This window comes from Microtus oregoni, unplaced genomic scaffold (genome assembly GCF_018167655.1).
Source record: "Microtus oregoni isolate MIOR12 unplaced genomic scaffold, Mior012 000067F_003, whole genome shotgun sequence".
Classification (NCBI taxonomy): Eukaryota; Metazoa; Chordata; class Mammalia; order Rodentia; family Cricetidae; genus Microtus; species Microtus oregoni.
Window position 1 is genome coordinate 20,488 of NW_024543956.1, and position 22,055 is coordinate 42,542.

Consider the following 22,055-nt stretch of genomic DNA (forward strand, 5'->3'; position numbering starts at 1 on the left):
TTAATCTCTATAGGGCACTTGATAAGACACATGTACTCACAGACATAAAATAAATTTTATGTAACAAAAAGTAAAGAACAAATGCTTAAGATAGCGATCTAAGGGTCAGTTTAAAGAAACTAGAGTCAGGACCAAGAGTAAATCTAATTTATAAAGTGTCAAATGAAGAAATGTTGTGCACAAGTGAGGATATCAGAAATGTATACAAACAACACAAATGTTCCTTTAAAGAGTTGTAAAACTGGAACCGGGTGGTGGTGGTTCACACCTTTCATCCCAGCACTCAAGAGGCAGAGACAGATAGATCTCTGAGTTCTAGTCCAGCGGAATTTACAGAGCAAGTTCCAGGACAGCCAGGGGTACAAAGAGAAACTCTGTTTTGAAAAATCAAAATAGAGTTGTAAAACTGATGAACACTACTGATCAAGATAAAAGAACAAAAACTAATATCAAGAATGAAAAGAAGACACTGTATCAGGCTATGCAGACATTTAAAAAGAGAATTGAATGTTAAGTGTGGATTTTCACCAAAGCTTGAAAACTTACAAATTGCAGGTTTCTTCAGGAGACAGAACATACTAGAACTGCCACTAGATAAAATATTGTAAATAGATTTAATTTGTTAAAGATTTTCTTAAAACTAAACAAAATGGACCTAATAGGACTGGTCCTACACTTTCTGGGGAAGCTTGGTAGGACCTGGATTGCCTGCCATCAATATGCCTTTCTGTCTTTTCCACTCACAGGAGGAGAAGCCTGCTTCAGTCAGCACACATCCCTGTCTGGTCATGTTTCCTTCCAAGTTCACTGCTATGGGACTGGCTATTCTTCAGGACTGGTGCAGGTGGATGGGTGCCAATGCCCAGCGCTCCCTGCTCATCCTGGGTATCCCCGATGACTGTGAGGAAGAAGAATTCCAGGAGGCTGTGCAGGCTGCCCTCAGGCCCCTGGGCAGGTACCGAGTGCTTGGCAAGGTCTTCAGAAAAGAGATCGGGGCAAAGGTCGCTTTGGTTGAATTCGCTGACAATTTAAACCAAAGTCTGATCCCCCAACAAATACCAAATGATAGGGGGCCCTGGACTGTGATCTTCCTGCCTCGGGTCCCTGATATCGAGCTACAGGACACACTCAATTTCCCTGCTCACGGGCAAGCTTTGGAAGGGTCTTCAGGTGGGGCAGGGGCTTCAGGTAGGTCAGGGGCTACAATGGAGGAAGGAGATGTAGTTAGGGCTATGGGTGAGGCAGGAGGAGCAGCTGAGGAAGGAGCCGAGGATGAGGCAAGAGTACCTGTTGAGGAAGGAGCCGAGGGTGAGGAAGGAGGAGCAGATGTGGCTCCTCCTGCCCCCTTCCTACTGGAAGAAGGAGCTGCAGCCAAGGCAAGAGTGTCAGAAGAGGAAGAAACAGAAGGTGAGGAAGGAGCGGGTGAGGCAGGAGGAGCAGCCCAGGAAGAAGCTGCAGCTGAGTCGAGCATGCCAGATGAGGAAGGAGCAGCGGCGGATGGGGAAGGAGTTGTAGATGAGGGAGGGGCTGTGTATGAGGCAGCAGTAGTAGATGAAGCAAGCTTGTCAGATGAGGGGGCTGTGGATGGGGAAGATGATGTAGTTGAGGCAGGGGCTGCGAGAATGTCTGATGAGGAGGGAGCTGGAGGTGACATGGGGGTCGCAGGTGTTATAGGAGCTATGGGTTGGGCAGGGGCTGCAGGTGAGGTAGGAGCTGCAGGAGAAGGAGGCGTTTTAGAGGCAGGAGCAGGAGGTGATGAGGGGTCTGCAGGTGATGAGGGGTCTGCAGGTGATGAGGAGTCTGCAGGTGATGAGGGCTTTGGAGATGATGAGGGGTTTGCAGGTGATGAGGGCTCTGGGAGCGATGAGGGGTCCGCAGGGGATGAAGGCTCTGCGGATGATGGAGGGGCCGTGGGAGAAGAAGGAGCTGTAGGAGAGGATGAGGCAGGAGCAGTAGGTGAGGCAAGACTGTCAGATGAGGAGGGAGCTGCAGGTGACATGGGAGTTGCAGGCATTCTAGGAGCCGTGGGATTGGCAGGAGCCGCAGGTGAGGCAGGAGGCTCGGGTGAGGAAGGGCCCTTTGATGTGGCAGGAGGGGCACGTGGGGCTGGAGCCTGGACCCAGCAGTGGGGCCAAGCCATGCAGCCCATCCTGGAAAACATGGCCTACCAGGAGCTGAGGCACTTCTCTGGGATGGAAGAGCCCGGCTGTGGGGGTCTGTCTTTCGAGAGCTGGTTGGACCACGCCAATGACATGCTATACATGTGGCGCCACATATCCGAGACGGAACGGCGTCGGCGGCTGGTCGAGAGCTTGGGCGGCCCTGCCCTGGATCTCCTGTGTGAGCTTCTGGAAGAGAATCCAGACACCCCTGCGCAGGACTGCCTGGCTGCACTGGTGCAGGTGTTTGGCAACAAGGATCCCGTGATGACCGCGCGGATGAAGTTCCTGACTTGCTCCCAAGGGCCTCAGGAGACGCTCTTTGCCTATGTGATGCGCCTGGAAGCTCTGCTGCAGATGGCCGTGGAGAAGGGGGCCATTCAGTCTGCAATGGTGGATCAGGTGAGGGCAAGGCAGGTGCTAATGCGAGCCCGGCCCAACCATATGCTGCAGAACAACCTGAGGAGGATGCGACTGGAGAGGCGGCCACCTGGCTTTGTTGGGCTGCTCAGACTTGTTCGGGAGACTGAGGCATGGGAGGCAGCTCTGGTAGAAAATGCAGTGGTTCAAGTAGGGGAAGGGGTGGAAGTGCATGGTGGAGAGCTGGATGTGGTCCAGGCTGCCCTTATTGGTGTTGGGGGCACTGAGCCTGCTCCTGCTGTTAGAGAGGCCCTTCCAACCAGTGAAGCTGCTGGCCAGGCTGCTGCTGCTGTTCTTGAGCAAGCTGCTGAGGCTGCTGCTGATATTGATGGTGCCACAAAGGCAGGCCTTGATTCTGACGAGGCCAAGGTCTTCCCTGTCACCGACAGAGATGAAAATGTGTTGGCCCCTTCTGGCTCAGGCCAGGCAGGACCCACTGAAGGTCCAGGTGTGCCTGAGAGCTTGGCCAGTGCAGGAGAGCAAGAAGTAGAGCCTGTACCAGAGGGGTTGAAGGAAGAGTCAGAAAATGAGGATGGGGCATGGGAAGGTAGTCACCCCAAATCCTTTGGCAAATAGGTTGACAAGGTTCAAGGGCTTCCTCCTTCCTCAAGTTTTAGAGGCAGGCAAGGGAAGCCCAAGGCCCATGCTTCACCCCCAAAGTACAGCAGGGCCCAGAAAAAGTTTTACCCAACCTTAAACCAACTCTCTCCCACAAATGCCCAAGGGGTTCTGGCTACCACCAGCACCACCACCACCTCTCATTCGAGTTATCCAGGTGACCACATTTGCCACCAAGTAGAGTCAGGAGAGGTTCCCTTTCCCATGACAATGTTACCTCCAGAACTAGTCCTGACCTGTTCTGGCTTGACTTGCCTGAAACACATTGCTGAGGTCCCAGCATCACAATTAAGGATGTGGCCTGAGAATGCAACCGCTCTAGTCTGGAAGATGTGGGAAAGAGGCCATCCCAACACTTCGGTTACTTCATTCTCCCAGCACAGGCAACCCACCGCCTCCCATTTGCAGTGTCTAGGCAGGCAGGCTGCTTTCTGCCATGGGAAGTTCACTCTTATCTGTCTGCCTTATAGTGCCAGCTCTCCAGAGCGTTCACCTTCACACACTCCCCCTCATCCATTGGTTGTGTGCCAAGCCATGAAATACGTTAAACTGGACAAGTGGAAATTCTGGCCACCTGGTCAGCCACTTCCATATAGACAAGTGCAGTGAGCTGCTGTCCTAGTCAGGCCTTTCCTGTTCTTTGTGAGCTACTTAGCTGCTTTCTCAGTGTGAACCTAGGTCTGCCACTGACTGATTGTCTTCCAGATATGTGCATTATAACCTGAGCAGGTCTTTTCCGAAGGCCCCAAGTCCAGCATCATGACCCAGCTGGAAGAACAGAAGACACCAAGGGATTGACTGATGCTTATCTTGTGACTGTCACTTGATTGCTCTGCACAGGCAAAAAGACATTGGACCTGGGAGGGACTTGAACATCATGTTTTTGTTCCATTTAAGTTGTTATTCATGACCCCTATATCCTCTACTTGGTGGGAGTATTCTGCGTTTTGATATCTGATGTATACCATAATTGGCCTGTGTCAATAATAAGGCGGCCCCGCCGGGTCATCCTCCAAAGTAAATGAGTATCACCAGAGGCCATTGTCTTGATAAGATGCACATCTTGGATGTTTGAAAAGGTAGAAAACGGTGAGGGGCTCCAAGCTGCTTTCAGAGCCCCAGGAGGAGTAGTCTGGGAACTGTAGCTTCTGGTGACTATGATGTATTTCTGACGAGTGTTTTACATTTTTTCAATGGTTTCATTAAATGTTTTTCTTTAATAAATTTTTTGGATGTTTCAGCTCTATCTAACCTTTTCCTTGGGCAGTTGGGGGAAGGAATGGGTTTACAGGAGTATGAAATTTCAGCTTGGCACCCGTGGGATATATCGTTACTGAGAGGGTAAGGAGTAAGCACTTCAATAAGCGAGCTAGGGATTGTGAGAGATGATTTGTGGTTCAGTTTCACTGGTCTCATTTGGGCTTTTGAAATATTGTACCAGCCGGGCGGTGGCGGCGCACACCTTTAATCCCAGCACCCGGGAGGCAGAGGCAGGCGGATCTCTGTGAGTTCGAGGCCAGCCTGGTCTACAAGAGCTAGTTCCAGGACAGGAACCAAAGCTACAGAGAAACCCTGTCTCAAAAAACCAACAAAACAAAATATTGTACCAACCTGACATGATGACCCATGAGTAATCCTAGCACTTGTTAGACTTACAATTGTAGTCTAACCATGCAGGGACTTTCAGGACAGCCTAGGCTATAGCTACATGCAAAACCGTATTAATTTTTATTTATGCATATGTGTTCATATGCCATTTGTGCAGGTGCCTGTAGAGGCCAGAAGAGGATTTTGGATATCCTGACGTTGGAGTTTCAAGTGGCTGTGAGCTGCCCAGTGCGGGTGCTGGAAACTGAGCTATGGTCCTTTGCAAGTGCTCTTAACTGCTAGGCTGTCTCTTAAAACATGCAAAATGACTTTTGTTGATGCTGGTTTTCTTAGTTTAAGGACAGTACCACATGGAGAAGACAATACTAACCATTATACCACTTTTCACGTTTTGTTACTCTGCCAGCTGTGAGCCACACTGACTTGAGGCTTGTAGTAGACTGAATACCTCTAGCCGCTGGCCTTCATTCTTACTGACAGTGCCAAATGCCTAGGCTAGCATAGGCTGTGGGGTTCGATGTGGCTCAGGGTATAAAACAGAGAGTACCTTTCAACCCTGTGTCTTTCCTTACATCAATGTAGCCCCCAACTATGAAGTGTGAGCATTATATTCAACAATATGTCTATAGAACTGACTGTGTAAAGGCCCTGAGCAAGGAAAGAGAGGCTGTGGTGACCTGTAAATGTTTGTCATAGCATTTACTCTGTGTGCCACCAAGGCAGAATAGCCAACCGGGTAGAGTACAGGTCAGGGCCACCCCTATCTGGAGTTTTGGCCTGAATACCCTCAAATTGAGAGTTCATCCGTGGGGTCAGTTGTAGCGAGCCTATCATAATGCACTCGAAGTTGTACCTGTTGTATCTATTTTTGGAATGCTTGTTTCAGCCTTTGGAGAACGCATGGGCCAAAAAGACAGATCAATAAACAATAGCCATCAGCCCAATTAGGGAAGAGATGAGTATGGCAAGCCATGGGGACCAATTAAACCAGGTCTCATAGGGGGTCCTTGACTTAAATGAATCAATATCTTTTCTTATCTAGGGTTCTCGTGACTATCCCAGAATGGTCCACATAGAAGCAACATTCTTCTCCAAGTGACCTTCAAATTCACCCTGTTCCATAAACAGAAAGTCCAAGCCTCTCCTATTTTGTAAGGTTACTCTTGCTAAAGAATCCAAAGACTTTTGTAAATAACTTGATGCAGTCTCTGCCTTTTCTAATTATGTCCAGCCCAGTCTGCTCACATCCCCAGGAAGAACAATAGTAATCAGGAGCTGCCCCACAGTTTCTAATAGCAGAGGCAGTCCGGTTGCTTTCTGGGCATACATAAAAGGGTGTCTGCAGGAAGGCATGTCTCCTGAGGACATTAGAACACCCAGGCTCATTATGGTAAGATGCCTGAGGTAGGGTGCACCCCTGAGAACCTGAATGCCGGTCTCCCTTCCATCCCCAGAATCCAGTCTCCCACATCCCGGTTCCCTTGCGGCAAATCACAGAGGTCAAACATCAGGTCAGGCCACAATGTCCAGGGTGTCGTCATCTGAGAAGTCTGGAGGTTTAGGATCCTTCCAGTGCCAGCGCTTGACAAGATCCACGTCACCTTCTGTGGTTGGTGGGGGCTTGCTGCCTGGACCTTGGTCCCCATGAGAAGAGTTAATATGATTACTACCGGGAGGGCCATCTGAAATAGATAAACAGGCAACACTCTCCTCAAGGGTCAGTCTCCCTTGGGCAGTGGTGATTTTTCTTATCTTGTGTTTGAATTTAAGGGTTGTCCACCATAATCTCTTTCTTTCTTTATTGGTCATCTTGGTCTTCCCCATTGTCCTGAGGGGAGGGGAGAAATTTTAAGTTATGAGCAGGTAGCTATATGGGTGTTTCCCCTCTGTTTGGGAAGACACATCCATATCCTCAGCCTTGTGTCAACAAAGGATCTGGGCCCCTCCATTGGTTAGTGAGAGGATCCTTCCACCTAACCTTTAGGCAGGGCCTCATTGGTAGGGATCTCCAATGTTTCTGGAATCTATTTTATTCATCTGATTTTTGAAAATTTAAAATATTGATGGTTAGTAATGCTTTTTGCAGTTGTAGATAGGGGGAGACTTATACCCTTTTTTTGTTTCATAAGGACCTCTTTGAGATATTGGTGATGTCTTTTGACAATTGTTTGACCCTGAGGCTTGTATGGGGTCCCGGTGATATGGGATATATTCCATCTCTGGTTTTACTTATAAAACAGGGGCCGTTGTTGGTTTTGACCTGTTGTGGTAGTCCCAGTGTAGCAAAACATTGTAAAAAGTGGCTTTTGGCATGAGTTACTTTTCCCCAGAGTGGGTGGGAGCTCAGCATGCCTTAGAGTATGAGTGTATGGTCACAAACATATGTTTTAATTTGCCAATTGGAGGGTAGTGTCTGTTTGCCAGATGATAACTCTCTTGGGTTCACCCCCAGCCCTGGTAAAGGGGGAGTGCAGAGAAACTGTTGGCAATTCTTACATGTATGAACAATTCCCTTTAAATCTGTTCTAGGGATCTGGGAGTATAGGTATTTGAGTCCTCTCCAGTTGACATGAGTTAAGTCATGCATATGGGTAGCATTTTGTATGGGCAGAGCTGAGATCTCTATGAGACAGGCCCCTGAAGCTGCAGCATCCGCAGCAGCATTCCCTTGGGAAATGAGGCCAGGGAGGTTTTGGTGTCCTCTGAGATGTTGAATATATATGGGTTTTTTTTCTATCTTCCAAGAGTGATCTGAGTTGTATCATCAAGGCAGAAATAGGATTAGCATCCGTTCTGATATAGGCATAAAGTAAGTGTGGCTGGCTGTAAGTTCACCACATGAGAGCTGTCTGAATAGAGGCTGCAGGGATCTGGGACCTCTTGTAGTGCAACATATACAGCCATCCTTTCCTTATATTGAGTGCATCGCCCACAAGGGAGAATTATGGTAATCTTTGTCTTGACCCCCCCACGGGAAAACTACAAAGGTGGCCCCATTCTTCCCGCCATCTGTACAAACAGTGAATGCTTGGGGCAGGGGCCTAGAAGAAAAGACTAAGGGCACTCTCTGTAATGGTAAAAATAAAATGAGTGGCTGCAGTGGCAGAAATGCTGCAGGTCCCCAAGCAGCGACAGTGGATAGCCAGTCCCGAGAGCAGCCAGTCCTAGGCAGGGACAGCACAGTTCCCTGAGTGGCCACGAGCCACATGGTGGGTGAGAGACCTCAATGGGGCAGCCAGTCTCACAAGGAGAGACAGACAGATGGACATGCCACAAGACCATGCTACAGGCCTCCAAAGGTGGCTGGTCCTGGGCAGGGAGCCATGCGGTGGGCGAGAGACAGAGACATGGATAGGCACACCATGCAGAGTGAGGTTGGATACTTATTTAGTGGGTTGTGGAGGGGAAAGGGGAGAAGGGGAGGAGAGCAGAGAGGCAAAGACAGAGACACAGAGAGAGAAAGGAGAGACAGAAGCTGCCTCTTCAAAAGGGAGATGGAAAAAGGAGAGACTCAGGCTGCAAGCAAGAAGGAAGATCTGGAGAGGGAGTGGGCAGGGCTTGTGTCTTACAGGGACAGGACAGATCATTACACTCTCCAACGTAGTTCTTGATATAGCTTCACTAACTGGGACACCCCAAAGTGGGTGTTCAGGGTCCCCAGAAATCCTTCCAGGGTGAGGCCCAATTGAGAACAATGTCTGACCACCCCATTCTACATTCTTAGTTTTGAATAGAATTATTAATTTAGAGGGTTCTTTTCCATAATGTCTGAGGGAAGTGTCCCTGATTTTTATGATCAGATCAGCTATTTGATCGACTAGAGAGTACACTCTGGGAGTGCCCCTCAGTGTGGTGTGTACCCATTCTAGTGGTTGTAACTGCTGTACAAGGGCAGCCAGCATGGTATTTTTTCCCTAATAATATCTAGACTTGGGTTGGAATGTTAGGATTATATCTCACCAAAGAAGCCTGATGGAGCTCATTGAGGAATTCAGTGAGTCCCTGGTGGTCCAATGATCTCATAAGGTTGCCTCCCTTTTAGGAGATCATATAACACATCTAGTCCCCCAGTCTCTACAGGCAACCAGGGCCTTACCCAGTTCATTTCCCCCAGCATCTTTTTAACCCTGATAAAGTGAGAGGTTCAGGCAGGATTAATTGGGGTTCATTCACTTTGGCTTGAGTGTTAATTGGGATCCCAATATATGGAATAGGGGTACCTCTTGTATTTTGTAGGGGCTATTTTAAAGCTATGCTGTTGGAAGATATCAACAATAGAGGTTACCCAGGGAGCTAGCTCTGATTTCTCAAAATGCCCAATGATTAGATCATCTATATAAATATATAGTAAGTATTTTCTTTGTCAAAATAAGGAGAGGGGGTACTATACAAATATTGTTGGCAAAATGCCAGACTATTGGCCATCCCCTGTGGGAGAATAGCCCATTTATTTCTCTTGTCAGGTCGAGAGGAGTTAACTGTAGGAACTTTTCACATCTTCCTCATGACGAGGAATTGAGAAGAAGCAGTCATTTAGATCAATTACAGTGAGGTGAAGTTGGGAGGGGATTGTTGGGGCCCAAGATAATGCCCTTAAAGGGGTCCCTACTAGCTCCATATGAGCATTAACTGCTCATAGGTCCTGTAACAATCTCCAGGTCCCATTAAGCTTACATATCACAAACACAGGGCTGTTCCAGGGGCTCATTGAGGGCCTTATCCATCCTTCTTTAAGTTCAGGAAATGGCCACTGCTCCACCCATACCGGCTTTCCAGGTGCCCATCTAATGGGGGGGGCTCTAGGAGCGGTGGCCTCTATTTTGGGGGATGAATCCAGGTGTCAGGGGTCTGCCTGATAACATCTTGATCAGTTTTATCATCATAGAAGGCTAGGTGGTCAGTTGTAATAACAGCATTAATTTGTTCTAACAAATCTTGTCCCAGGAGATCAGAGGCCTGATCTTTCCTTCATCTCCCTCTTGGCCCACCCAAGTGTATATTCATTTCCTCCTAGCAAGGATGGAACCCCCTTATTTGTCCCAAACCCCTCTCCCATTTTATCCTTTCCACAGTGGCTGGGGACATAAGGAGGCAGCCACTCCTCGTCACAGACAATATCTACTTTCCTTTTTGTCTTTGCCTCTGCCTGCTGTATTCCTTCCCCCTGGGACCACTCTTCAGTAAATTGCCCCCATTTTTTAAATCTTCCCCCTCGTCTGTCTCCTTTTCTCCCATTTTTTGGATTCTTCAGCCCTCTCCAGGTCTCTGACCTTTTCCTTACCTGCTGTTGGGGGAGGCAGAGCAGTGGGGTGAAAACATGCCTTAAGGCCTCTCTCCTATGGCTATCTTGCAGGCTCCAGAGCCTTACTTTCTGGAAGTTTAGGGCCCCTGTCTGAAGACAGACAAGTTCTATTATCATTGTTTAAATTGTTGCCAGTTGCGCCACTGTCACCTTCCAGATAAACTGGGAGCTTGGCTCTGACATAGGCCAAGTGTGAACTGTGTGTCAGATCTGCTGCAGAGGCAGTGGCCTTGCTCTTCAGTCACCTGGATCTGCAGTATTCTTGCGTTACCCTAGGGATTCCAAGTCTCTTTATTTGGGGTAGTCCTCTGGTGCTATACACTGAAGTGCATGTGGCACTGGGTGTTCCACATGGCCTGCTGGGGACTTATTGGGAGATGTTGGGAAGCTGAGGGCAATGCATGTCACTGAAGCATAAGGTGCATGTTTGTAGGTACATAGTGCTGATGCAGGCAGAGGGAGCAAGGAGATACTCCCAGACTATAGATAGTATTAAGCATACTGTGCCCATGGCACTAGCCTAGAGCTATTTTTCTCAATTACGTTTATGGTTTTAGGTTATGGTTGACCACAGGAGAAATAAACCAGAAACTGTTCATTTGTTTTATGCCCAGCTTGGTTCAATGTAGTCCAGAGTCATTGCAGATCACATGGAACTGCCAAACAGTCACCTCACCTGGTGTGTCATTCCCTCATCACTCCCTGGCAAATGTCCACATGCAAGGCCAAGTGCAGCTCTATGAGAAGGCTCGTCCATGGTGGGGGTTTCAGGTAGCAAGAAGCCAAGTGGCATCTGCATCCTCATCCTTTTCCTCTCCCTGCATCTAGTCCAACTGACTTCAGTTTCAGCTGTAGGCACAAAGTTGGCAGCCCCTTCCAGCAGCTACAATCCCATGACAAATCAATTGTCATCCAGATATAGAACTCTGATTTTGACTAATAAACCATAAGTGGCATACCATTCCCCTAGGGCACCTTTCTGGCACAGGGATTGCATGTTTTTGGCTCCCAAGGAATTTGCTGCCCATTTCTGCCTGGCCCCTGGCTTGACAAGGAGCGCCTGGTTCCCCTGCTCTTTTTTTTGTTCTGCCCTGGGGGCGCTCGAGAGCTGACTCCTTCGCTTAACCTTTCAGGGATGACTCAGACCACATTCTCTTTAACCTCCCAAATGGGTGAGAAAGGCCTCGGTCTATGTCTAGGTCACAGTTAAAGGAACAGTCAGAATTGCTGAGCCTGAGCAAGGTGTCTGATATCCCTGCCCACTAGTCACTTCTAGCCAGAGTTAGGAACACTGAGACATCCCCTTATTTGCACTGTCTTCAGCAACCTCCTGGGGCACCTATCAGCTGAGGACTGGTTCCCAGTGTGACTATTGCCCTTATGTCAGACATATCCTGAATCCATATTGTGACATTTTACTGACACAATCGCTATGACCCTCACAGTGGATATGATCCCAGAAGAGGTCAGGGCTCATCTTGCCCACTGATGAGCCCTTAGATAGGGTAAGCTTCCCAACCTAGACCAGTCTTCAAGATGGGGCCACAAGTACCCTGTTGCCAGGACCAGCACCTTTTGTATGATCTAACTTGGTTTGGGGACAGATGGAGCCAAGGACATGCCATGCTCATGGCCTATAATGTTATCTGCCTGCAAAAGATACCAACTTTAGAAAGGAAATTCCTTCAAGGTCTTGGGTTATTTTCCTTTTCATTTAAATAGAAAAATGATGGGCTGGCCTTGCTTCAAAGGCAACTTCAAAGAGGAAAAAAATGCTATCGAAAAGTGCTACAACTCCAAACCACAAATTAGCAGTGACCTAGCCAAGTCGTGATAAGCATGGACAAAGCAGGGGTGACCTGAGCCAACAATGGCTTCTCAGAACCGGAGCAGAAATCATTGCTCCAGAATTAAGGGTCACAGTCCCCAAAGTCACAGAAAAATGGAAAGCAAATCTTGAATTAGATTAATGAAATTGAAGGCTACAGGTCACAGGAGTAGCAGAACATCCCAAGGCAGATGTTATAAAAGTGAAAGATGATTTGAAGACACTGGTAGAAATGAGGTACCACAAACCAGCATAGGATTTATACATAAAACAGTAATCATAACTACAAAAATAATGAGGATTAGTGATGTTGAATAATTTTTTCTTAAACTTGTTGGCCACTTGATAATTTTCATTTGAGGATGGTAATTCAGATCACTTGCCAGCCATTAAATTGTTTTATGGTGTTGAGTTTCTTTTATATCTTACATGCAAGCTTTTGGTTTATTTAGAATCAGTGTGTGTACAGGGTGAGGAGTAGGGGTATAATTTCATTCTTCTACACATGGATACCCAGTTTTCCAATATCATTGATTAGACACTGTCCTTTCTTCAAAGTATGTTCTTGTTGCTTTTGTAAAAAAAATAACATAGCTAAAAATACATGCATTTATTTAGGGGTTCTCTTTTTGTTCTATTAGTCTATGAGCTCTCAATAGATCATAGTTAGAATGTATATTATAAAAATACAAAATCTGATGCGGATGGGGAGCAAGGGAAACTCTCAATCTATGTTTGTAGGTATGTAAATTATATAGCTGGTAGAGAAAGCAGCAGGGGGGTTCCTTAAACATCTACAAATAGAACGATCATGTGATACATTCATCCCACTACTGGGACGATATCCAAAGAAAAGGTACCTGCACTCACATGTTTATTGCAACATTATTCACAATAGCAAAGATACAGAATAAACTGAAGTACACATGGATGGATTAATGATGTGATAGCCAGCCTTATATTTCTATAACAAAATATTGGATATAATCATCTTAAAATGAGGACAGGCTTATTTCTTCTTACATTATTGGAGACTTTTTAGTCATGATTTGATTGGCCTTGTTGCTTTTTGGCCCATGGTGAGGCACTACATCATGCTGGAGAAAAATGCATGGTAGAGCAAGCTGCTCATGGTGCCAGGAAGCAAGGAAGATGTGCGGCATCCCACAGTGCTCTGTGCATCTATCTAGTTTGTCATTCATGTTTAAAAACAGCAATACAATCTCTTCCTCGTTAGTATAGTGGTGAGTATCCCCGCCTGTCACGCGGGAGACCGGGGTTCGATTCCCCGACGGGGAGAGCATTGTCACCTAGCCGGGCGGTGGTGGCGCACGCCTTTAATCCCAGCACTTGGGAGGCAGAGGCAGGCGGATCTCTGTGAGTTCGAGGCCAGCCTGGTCTACAAGAGCTAGTTCCAGGACAGGAACCAAAAGCTACGGAGAAACCCTGTCTCAAAAAATCAAAAAAAAAAAAACAGCAATACAAATTAGCAAAGGAACAAATTCTAGCCAAGTGAAAGAAATATCAGAGTAAAGAACTCAGAAATGGGAGAGTCACAGACACAGTGTTTGCCTGCTGAACTAATATTCAACAACAGGGTAATCATATGCTGACTGGTACTATAGGGCAGAGTGCAAGTGTCAAATGCCATGGAAATATAATGTAACAAAAGCCATAGGTTGAGAACTTATGCTATGGAAAAGAAGTGTATGTAGGATTTTTTTTTTCACCTGTCATTCAAGACGTTTTTACTCATTGTTCCAGAACATGCAAGTAAGCATAATATTCCAAACTGTTTAACATTTACATAGTTTTATTCCTTACCTTTTAGGAACAAATACTTCTTGTAGGTCAACAATTATTTCCGTTGTGTTTAAGTTTCTTTCTGTTTACAAATGAATGAGTATAACATTTTCAAATAGACACAGTACATGTCCCCCCCCCATCTCTATGCACTCACACACAATGATCAGAGTTTATGGGCTGTAATTCAAAGAACCCTAAGCATCGCCATTTTAGTTTGTACCATTTCGTGGTCATTAGTATATTTACAAAATTCTAAGAACACCCCCATTAATGTACATGTATTTTTACCACCCAAAAAGAAATCCTCAGCTGGGCCGTGGTGGCACACGCCTTTAATCCCAGCACTCAGGAGGCAGAGGTGGGCGGATCTCTGTGAGTTCGAGACCAGCCTGGTCTACAAGAGCTAGTTCCAGGACAGGCTCCAAAGCTACAGCGAAACCCTGTCTTGAACCCCCACCCCACCCCCAAAAGAAAGAAATCCTCTTCCTTTAATAGTTCTTGCCCATGTCTCTGTCGGCAAGTCACTTTCCAATTCTTCTGGCCTCAGCCACTGGCGGCCACCCTTCTGCTCTCTGACTTTAGGATTTATCTATTCTAAAGTTTTATAGAAATGGAATCCTATATTCTTGTGTTTGACTGCACTCATTTGGTGTATTGTATAACCCTGTCGGGAGTAGTTTCACCTGCCGGTTCCTGTATCTATCTCTTTTCTGTCTTGGACATTCTGGGTTTGGGGCTCATGTTAGTGGCAGGTACTGCTTGCTGGGTGCAAGATTTGGGAGTGGATTCCACTATCTCTGGATATTCCTGTAATACACAACTGCTTCCAGTGGATACCAGCTCTCTTTCCTTTTCTTGCTACTTGTCTCATTGTGACTTCTCTCTCTACCTCAGCTATTGACTCATGAAGTAGTTGCTGTGCTCTTGTGTGCAGGCCACACACTGGAGGTGGTAGGCCCAGGCCAGGGTCAAAGGAGTATGGAGGGATGGTGGGTGGTTAGGAACTGCTGAGGGGTGAAGATATCGGGTGTTCCTGACAGACTTGCAGGGCCAAGTTGGAACCTAAGCTTGAGGAAAAGGTGGGTGTTGAGGATGAGGCTAACAATTTGAGCAATTAGGATTCTATGAGAGGAAAGGACATGGGGTTGGAAGAGAGGAAGTCATTGGACTGGAAGCAAAATGCATACAAGCATGGGCTGTTTCTCCTGTGGGCAGCCTTTTAAAGGGTTTCTTTGGCTCTACCTTATGTCTGCCTGGATGGACTAGGGCTGTCTGCCATTTTAGCTTCTTCTGTGATTGCTTCAGGTGACTTGCACAGATGACTGGGAAGAAGCTAGAGGATATGTATGGTGTGTGTATAAGGAAAGTGACAGACTCCAGTCCTATCAATCTGCCCTTGGCTTATGTGATGTGGGGGGGGGCTAGATCCATACATGTGTGTTTGTGTCTCAGTGTTTTATGTATTCATGCACATGTATACCTTCCGTATAGATAAAACCAGGATGGCAGGGAACATCCAGGAGGACAGAGGTATTGTTCACTCCTTCTTTCGTAGCTCCCAGTAAAAATGTGAGGGTGTGCTAAGCCCTGGCCACTTTCAACAGCGGCAAGAGCTTGCTCTGCTTCAGAATTTTCCGTCATAGAGAGAGAGGTTCCCCCAATTCTTGCTCTCATTTTTTCCTTCCATCCCTCCTTCACTCAGTTTGTATCACACAGGCAAACAAGAAGTCCAGAAGCCTCTTGAGGAAAACAAAGACACTGCTGGGTACAAGGTAACCCTGCGTGGCTTCCAGTTATAGCTAAGAATTATCTGGCCCTTCCTGTTCTCGGAACTGTGCTGTTTCCTAGACAACGAATTTTGTGTAATCATGGTCAAGGCAACGTACATTTCTGTTCAGAATCAAGGTCACAGTATAATACCAATTCACCATGGCAACAGCAGACTACTCATCTGACATGGGAGATGAAATTGCAATGAAAACCACATGCAGACTGCTGGCTTCCCAGAGATTTTGCACCATGAAATGGCTTGATATAAAACTGAAAATCTGAAAAAGAAAATAAAAAAAAAATCTGTGTTCATAAAAGGCAAATCCCTTGTAGTTCAATATATGGTATTTACCAGACAGAGCCAGATGTGCAGATGGTGCCATTGGTAAGCAAAATGCCACATAAAGAGCCATCTTCAGGGCTTTAATTAACTTCATAAATCCATACTGGAGCAGTTCTTTTTTTAATTTTATTTATTTATTTATTAAAGATTTCTGCCTCCTCCCCACCACTGCCTCCCATTTTCCTCCCCCCCCCGCTCCCCTCCCCCTTCCTTGTCAGCCCAAAGAGCAATCAGGGTTCCCTGCCCTGTGGGAAGTCCAAGGACCACCCACCTCCATCCAGGTCTAGTAAGGTGAGCATCCAAACTGCCTAGGCTCCCACAAAGACTGGAGCAGTTCTTGGTGTAAACAAGTCATGCACAAACTCTGAATCAGTATTAGCTCATCAACTGCTATACTCTCCATGTGACCAACTCAGCCACCTTTCTTTCCTGGGGCTCAAGTCAATAATTCTGACTAACAGGGGATCCAGAAGGAAACTGTAGTTTAATACATGATCTTGCTAATTTCATGGCCTCGAGCAAATTGTGGCTACCTAGTTCATGCCTCCTTGGTTCCCTGAGATGAGGTATGTGTGGGGGAGTATCAAGGGATCTCCAAATAGCATTCACCAACCAAAGGCAGGCTGCTTAGGAGGAAGGAGATAAGCCTGTGAGGCAAGGGCTTCATGAAGGTGAGTATCACTTTGTACTACCTCCTCTGTGTATCTCCAGTTCCCCAGCAGAGTGAGAAGCTCCTGTTGTTGACCCATAGGAGAAAAAGATGTGAAGGTTAGTTTTACATCTACCTTTCAGGTGACAGTAGGTGATAGGGCCTTGTGGGGGCATTACCAGAATAATAATCCAAAGAAGAATGGCTCCATTATGTTTGTCACTAAGTATACAGCCAAAAATCATAAAAGCAGAGATCATTTGCTGCTCAAAGGTCCATAAAATTGGCCAACATAGTCAAAAGAAACAAACACCCTAACAAGCTTTCCACTGGCCACAGTGGAAGTTGAGATTCAATCAAAGAATCCCTCCTGCCACAGAATTTCGCCTTTTGTAAGTCTTTCCAAAAACTCTCCTGTTACTCTAGGGAACCCTGACTAATACAGAGCTACATTTGTCAAGGCCTCTGTGCTGCTGGCTGGGAGAGGACAGCCCATATATAGGCCAGCTGAGTTGTGTGTGGGAAGGCAGTCACAGTGGATACAGCAGACATTTAAAAAATAATTACAAAGATTTTTTTATTGTGTTTAAACATATTTGATGGTTTGTTTTGAGACCAAGTATTACTATGTAGATTTAGCTGGCCTGGTAATCACCGTGTAGAACAGATTTCCATGAACTCAAAGGCTGCTTCTTACTCTCAATGCTGAGATTATAGAATGCACCATCACACACAGCATATTTGATAACTTTTAATTTATTTATAATTATTGTTATTACAGCTATTAAAAGAGACAAGTCTTTAAAACTGAGCAAAATAGCAATTAATATTGAAAAATGAGGTAAAAGGGCTCAGCCAGGCGGTTCAGCAGATAATAGTGCTTGACATGGAAGCTGAAGAAGCCATAAGGAGCAAGCCAGTAAGCAGTGTTCCTCTGTGGTTCCTGCCTCTGTTCCTGCTTGAGTTCCTGCCTATTCCCTCGATGATCAGCTGTGACATGGAAATGGAAGCCAAAGAAACTCCTTCCCCTCGCAAATTGCTTATTACAGCAATAGAAAGCAAACTAGACAAAACGATAAATCAGAATTTGAAAAACTCAGAAATTAAATATTACAACTTGAGAATTAGAAATGAATCCTTTATGTTTATCTTCCTATTAATCACAGTTTATTATCTTTGGGCTCTCAATGGGGCTCCTCTTGGATATCCCATTTTTGTCCTATGTCATGGAGATCCCGCAACTTTGGAACTGCATGGTCAGCCCCTTCATGTGCTCCAGAAGACCATAGATGCTGGGACGGGATAACTCATTGCCCTGGTTCTGGACTTGGTTAGTAGCTGGGCTGGTCAGTCTAGGTTTTCCCTATTGTCACTGTGACCTGGGCAGCCTGCTCTCCAACACTGCCTCGGTTAGCTCACCCAATATAGCCTACAGCAAGGAGCTGGGCCAGTTCTCCTTTTCAGGTTCCATTTAAGTGAGATGCAGGGTCCTCTCTCCTGATTGCTGTTGCTGGGACCTAATGTTTTCCTTGGGGGAGGGGGTGAGAAGGCCTGACATCAACAAACGCAGACATTAGGAATCTGGTGAAAGGGATCAGGCAGACTCATTTATTTGACAATGGGGAAAACATATATACCCTCCCAGCACCCAGGCTTTCCGATCTGTTGTCATCACATGGTTGCCCTTCCATTGGCTAGGAACAATCAGGACCTCTAACAGTGCCTGTTGCTAGGTCCTAACACACCTTAAAATAATATTCTACAAGGTGCTGAGGTGTTCCATCTGGACGGATGAGTGTGTGCTATCCAGGGGCGGATTGTCCTGGAAGAGAGCACAAACCCCCCTCCCCCAGCTCCTTCTGCAGGGCTGTCTTTCTTACACACGACCCCCCCCCAAGCCTGCGTTTTCTGAGGGGTCCTTTGCTCAGGAACAGTTTTCTGTTCCTACACTAAGGCTACCCACTCAAAGCAGTGAGTGGCTGCCTATCGGGCAGGCCTCTAGGACCCCTGCAAGGGAGCCCGGGCACCTTCAGCATGTGCTGCAGGGTCTCCTGTGTTCTACTCAACCCTGCCCTGCCCCCCAAGTTCGCCCGTTTGTCCGCGGGTCATTGGATTACCAGGCGTCCATGTTTTGGTGCTGAGGAGTTCCATATGGACTGGAACGGTTCCTGCTTCTACACTGAGGAGATAGATACACCCAGAGAGTCAGTCACAGCAAAGACTGGACCAAGACACACCAGGCCTCTCCTGGCTTCATTTGAAGGAAGAGATGGGAAGGCGCCAATGCAAGAATTCCTCTAACAACCTGAAAGGCAACACGACATCACCAGAATCCAGGGATCCCGAAATAAGAAGAATTGTACACCCTACTCCAGAAGAATTAGAAGAAATCGACTCAAAAGTGAATTATATGAAATTAATAGAGGACCTTTAACAGGAGGTGAAAAACTGCCATAAACAATTAGAGATTACAAACAAAAAGGTAGAGGAAATGAATAAATCGCTCAAAGATACCCAAGAAAACCAAGAGAAACAAGAAAAAGCAATCAAACAGGTAAGGGAGGAGGTTCAAGACTTGAAGAATGAAATGGAAATAATGAAGAAAACACAAACCGAGGGAAGGATGGAGATAGAAAATCTGGGTAAACAAACAGAGACAAGTACTACCAACAGATTACAAGAGATAGAAGAAAGAATATCAGACACTGAAGACACCATAGAGAAAAACACATTGATCAAAGAAAACAGCAAAACCAACAAATTCTCATCACAAAACATTCAGGAAATTTGGGACACAATAAAAAGACCAAACCTAAGACTAATAGGGGTAGAAGAAGGAGAAGTACAGCTCAACGGTCCAGAAAATATATTTAATAAAATTATAGAAGAAAACTTTCCCAACCTAAAGAAAGATATTTCTTTGAAGGTTCAAGAAGCATACAGAACACCGAATAGACTGGACCAAAAATAAAAAATCTCCTCGCCATATAATAATCAAAACACAAAACATACAGAATAAAGAAAGAATATTAAGAGCTGCAAAAGAAAAAGGTCAAGTTACTTATAAAGGTAAACCTATCAGACTTACACCTGACTTCTCTATGGAAACCATGAAAGCCAGAAGGTCCTGGATAGATGTACTGCAGAAACTAAGAGACCATGGATGCAAGCCCAGACTACTATACTCAGCCAAGCTTTCGTTCACTATAAATGGAGAAAACAAAATTTTCCAGGTTAAAAACAAATTTAAACAATACGTAGCCACAAATCCAGCCTTACAGAAAGTAATAGAAGGAAAATCACGACCCAAGGAGTCCAACAATGCCCACAATAACTCAGACATCTAATGACTCTTCACCAGTACAACTCGAAGAAGGGAAACACACAAACTCTACTACCAAAAAAAGAAAAAATGACCGGAGTTAACAACCACTGGTCATTAATATCACTTAATATCAATGGACTCAATTCACCTCTAAAGAAGGACAGGCTAAGAGACTGGATACGAAAACAGGATACAACATTCTGCTGCTTACAAGAAACACACCTCAACCACAAAGACAGACATCTACTCAGAGTAAAGGGCTAAGAAAGGGTTTATCAAGCAAATGGACCTAAGAAACAAGCAGGTGTGGCCATACTAATTTCTAACAAAGTTGACATCAAACTAAAATCAATCAGAAGAGATGGAGAGGGACATTTTATACTCATAACAGGAACAATTCATCAGGATGAAGTCTCAATCCTGAATATCTATGCTCCTAATATAAAAGCACCCACTTATGTAAAAGAAACATTACTAAAACTCAAGGCAGTCATCAAACCACACACACTAGTAGTAGGAGATTTCAACACTCCTCTCTCACCAGTGGACAGGTCAATCAGACAGAAACCTAACAGAGAAATAAGAGGATTAAGGGAGGTAATGAATCAAATGGACTTAACAGACATCTATAGAATATTCCACCCAAATAGGAAAGAATATACCTTCTTCTCTGCAGCTCATGGAACCTTCTCGAAAATTGACCACATACTCGGTAACAAAGCAAACTTAAACAGTTACAAAAAATATTAGTTACCACCTGTGTCTTATCAGATCACCATGGATTAAAGTTAGAATTCAACAACAATGCTACCCCCAGAAAGCCTAAGAACTCATGGAAACTGGACAGTCAACTACTGAACCACACCTGGATCAAGGAAGAAATAAAGAAAGAAATTAAAGTCTTTCTTGAATTCAATGACTATAAAGACTCAACTTACTCAAACCTACGGGACACGATGAAAGCAGTGCTAAGAGGAAAGTTCATAGCACTAAGTGCCCACTTAAAGAAAACAGAGAAAGCACACATTGGAGACCTAACAGCCCACCTGAAAGCCAGAAAAAAAAGAAGCAAACTCACCTAGGAGGAGTAGAAGACTGGAAATAATCAAACTAAGGGCTGAAATCATCAAAATAGAAACACATAAAACAATCCAAAGAATCAATGAAACAAAAAGCTGGTTCTTGGAGAAAATCAACAAGATTGATAAACCCCTATCCAAACTAATCAAATGGCGGAGAGAGAGAATATGCAAATTAACAAGATCAGAAATGAAAAGGGAGATATAACCACAGACACAGAGGAAATTCAGAAAATCATTAGATCTTACTACAAAAGCCTATATGCCACAAAATTGGAAAATGATAAAGAAATGGACATTTTTTTTGGTACCATATACCAAAGTTAGACCAGGACCAGGTGAACAATCTAAATAGACCTGTTAGTCGTGAAGAATTAGAAGTTGTCATAAAAAACCTCCCTACCAAAAAGAGCCCAGGTCCAGACGGTTTCAATGCAGAATTCTACCAGAACTTCCAAGAAGACCTAATACCTATACTCCTTAATGTATTTCACAATATAGAAATAGTCATTGCCAAATTCCTTCTATGAAGCTACAGTTACCCTGATACCAGGGTAACTGGTTTAATTATGTAAAGATGTGATATATTTGTTTCACCTTGCCTACCTAAGACACCTGATTGGTCTAATAAAAAGCTAAATGGCCAATAAATAGACAGGAAAAGGACAGGTGGGGCTGGTAATGTTGTAGGGAGAGGCTGGTTGTTTGTCCCAGCCACCCAGCTAGCTTAGCTCCCAAAATAACCACACAGAAACTATATTAATTAAAACACTGCTTGGCCCATTAGCTCTAACTTCTCATTGGTTAACTCTTACATCTTAATTTAACCCATTTCTAGTAATCTGTGTATTGCCATGTGGCAGTGGCTTACTGGGAAAGATTTGGCACATCTGCCTCTGGTGGCTCCATGATGTCTCTCTCCTCTGCCTTTCTTCCTCCCAGCATTCAGTTCTGTCTTCCCCGCCTACCTAAGTTCTGCCCCATCAACTAGGCCAAGGCAGTTTCTTTATTTATTAACCAATGAAAACAACACACAAACAGAAGAAACTACTACACCATGGCAGGAAACGAGAATTAATAGGATAAATCTAGGCCTGGGAGGAACGAGAGAAGGAGGAGAGAATGAGGGACATGCTCGGGGCAAGAAG

At 45.3% G+C, this 22,055-nt stretch overlaps 1 protein-coding gene and 1 non-coding gene across 2 annotated transcripts; both read left to right on the plus strand.

Moving 5' to 3' along the window:
- Positions 1-812: 812 nt before the first annotated feature.
- LOC121440332 (paraneoplastic antigen Ma6E-like) lies at positions 813-3,155 on the plus strand. The gene is made up of 2 exons (XM_041641149.1): positions 813-1,223; positions 1,638-3,155. Exons 1-2 carry the CDS (start codon positions 813-815, stop codon positions 3,153-3,155), a joined length of 1,929 nt encoding a protein of 642 aa, XP_041497083.1.
- A 10,007-nt stretch (positions 3,156-13,162) lies between these two features.
- On the plus strand, positions 13,163-13,234 carry Trnad-guc. Its single transcript has one exon. It is a non-coding gene; the product is annotated as a tRNA-Asp (tRNA).
- The last annotated feature ends 8,821 nt before the right edge of the window (positions 13,235-22,055 follow it).

Excerpts from the sequence above, each read along its gene's own strand:
- LOC121440332 (XM_041641149.1), top strand. The coding sequence starts at position 813 with ATGGGACTGGCTATTCTTCAGGACTGGTGCAGGTGGATGGGTGCCAAT. Across the intron at positions 1,224-1,637 it reads CAATGGAGGAAGGAGATGTA|GGAGCTGGAGGTGACATGGG; the intron begins GTTAGGGCTATG and ends TCTGATGAGGAG.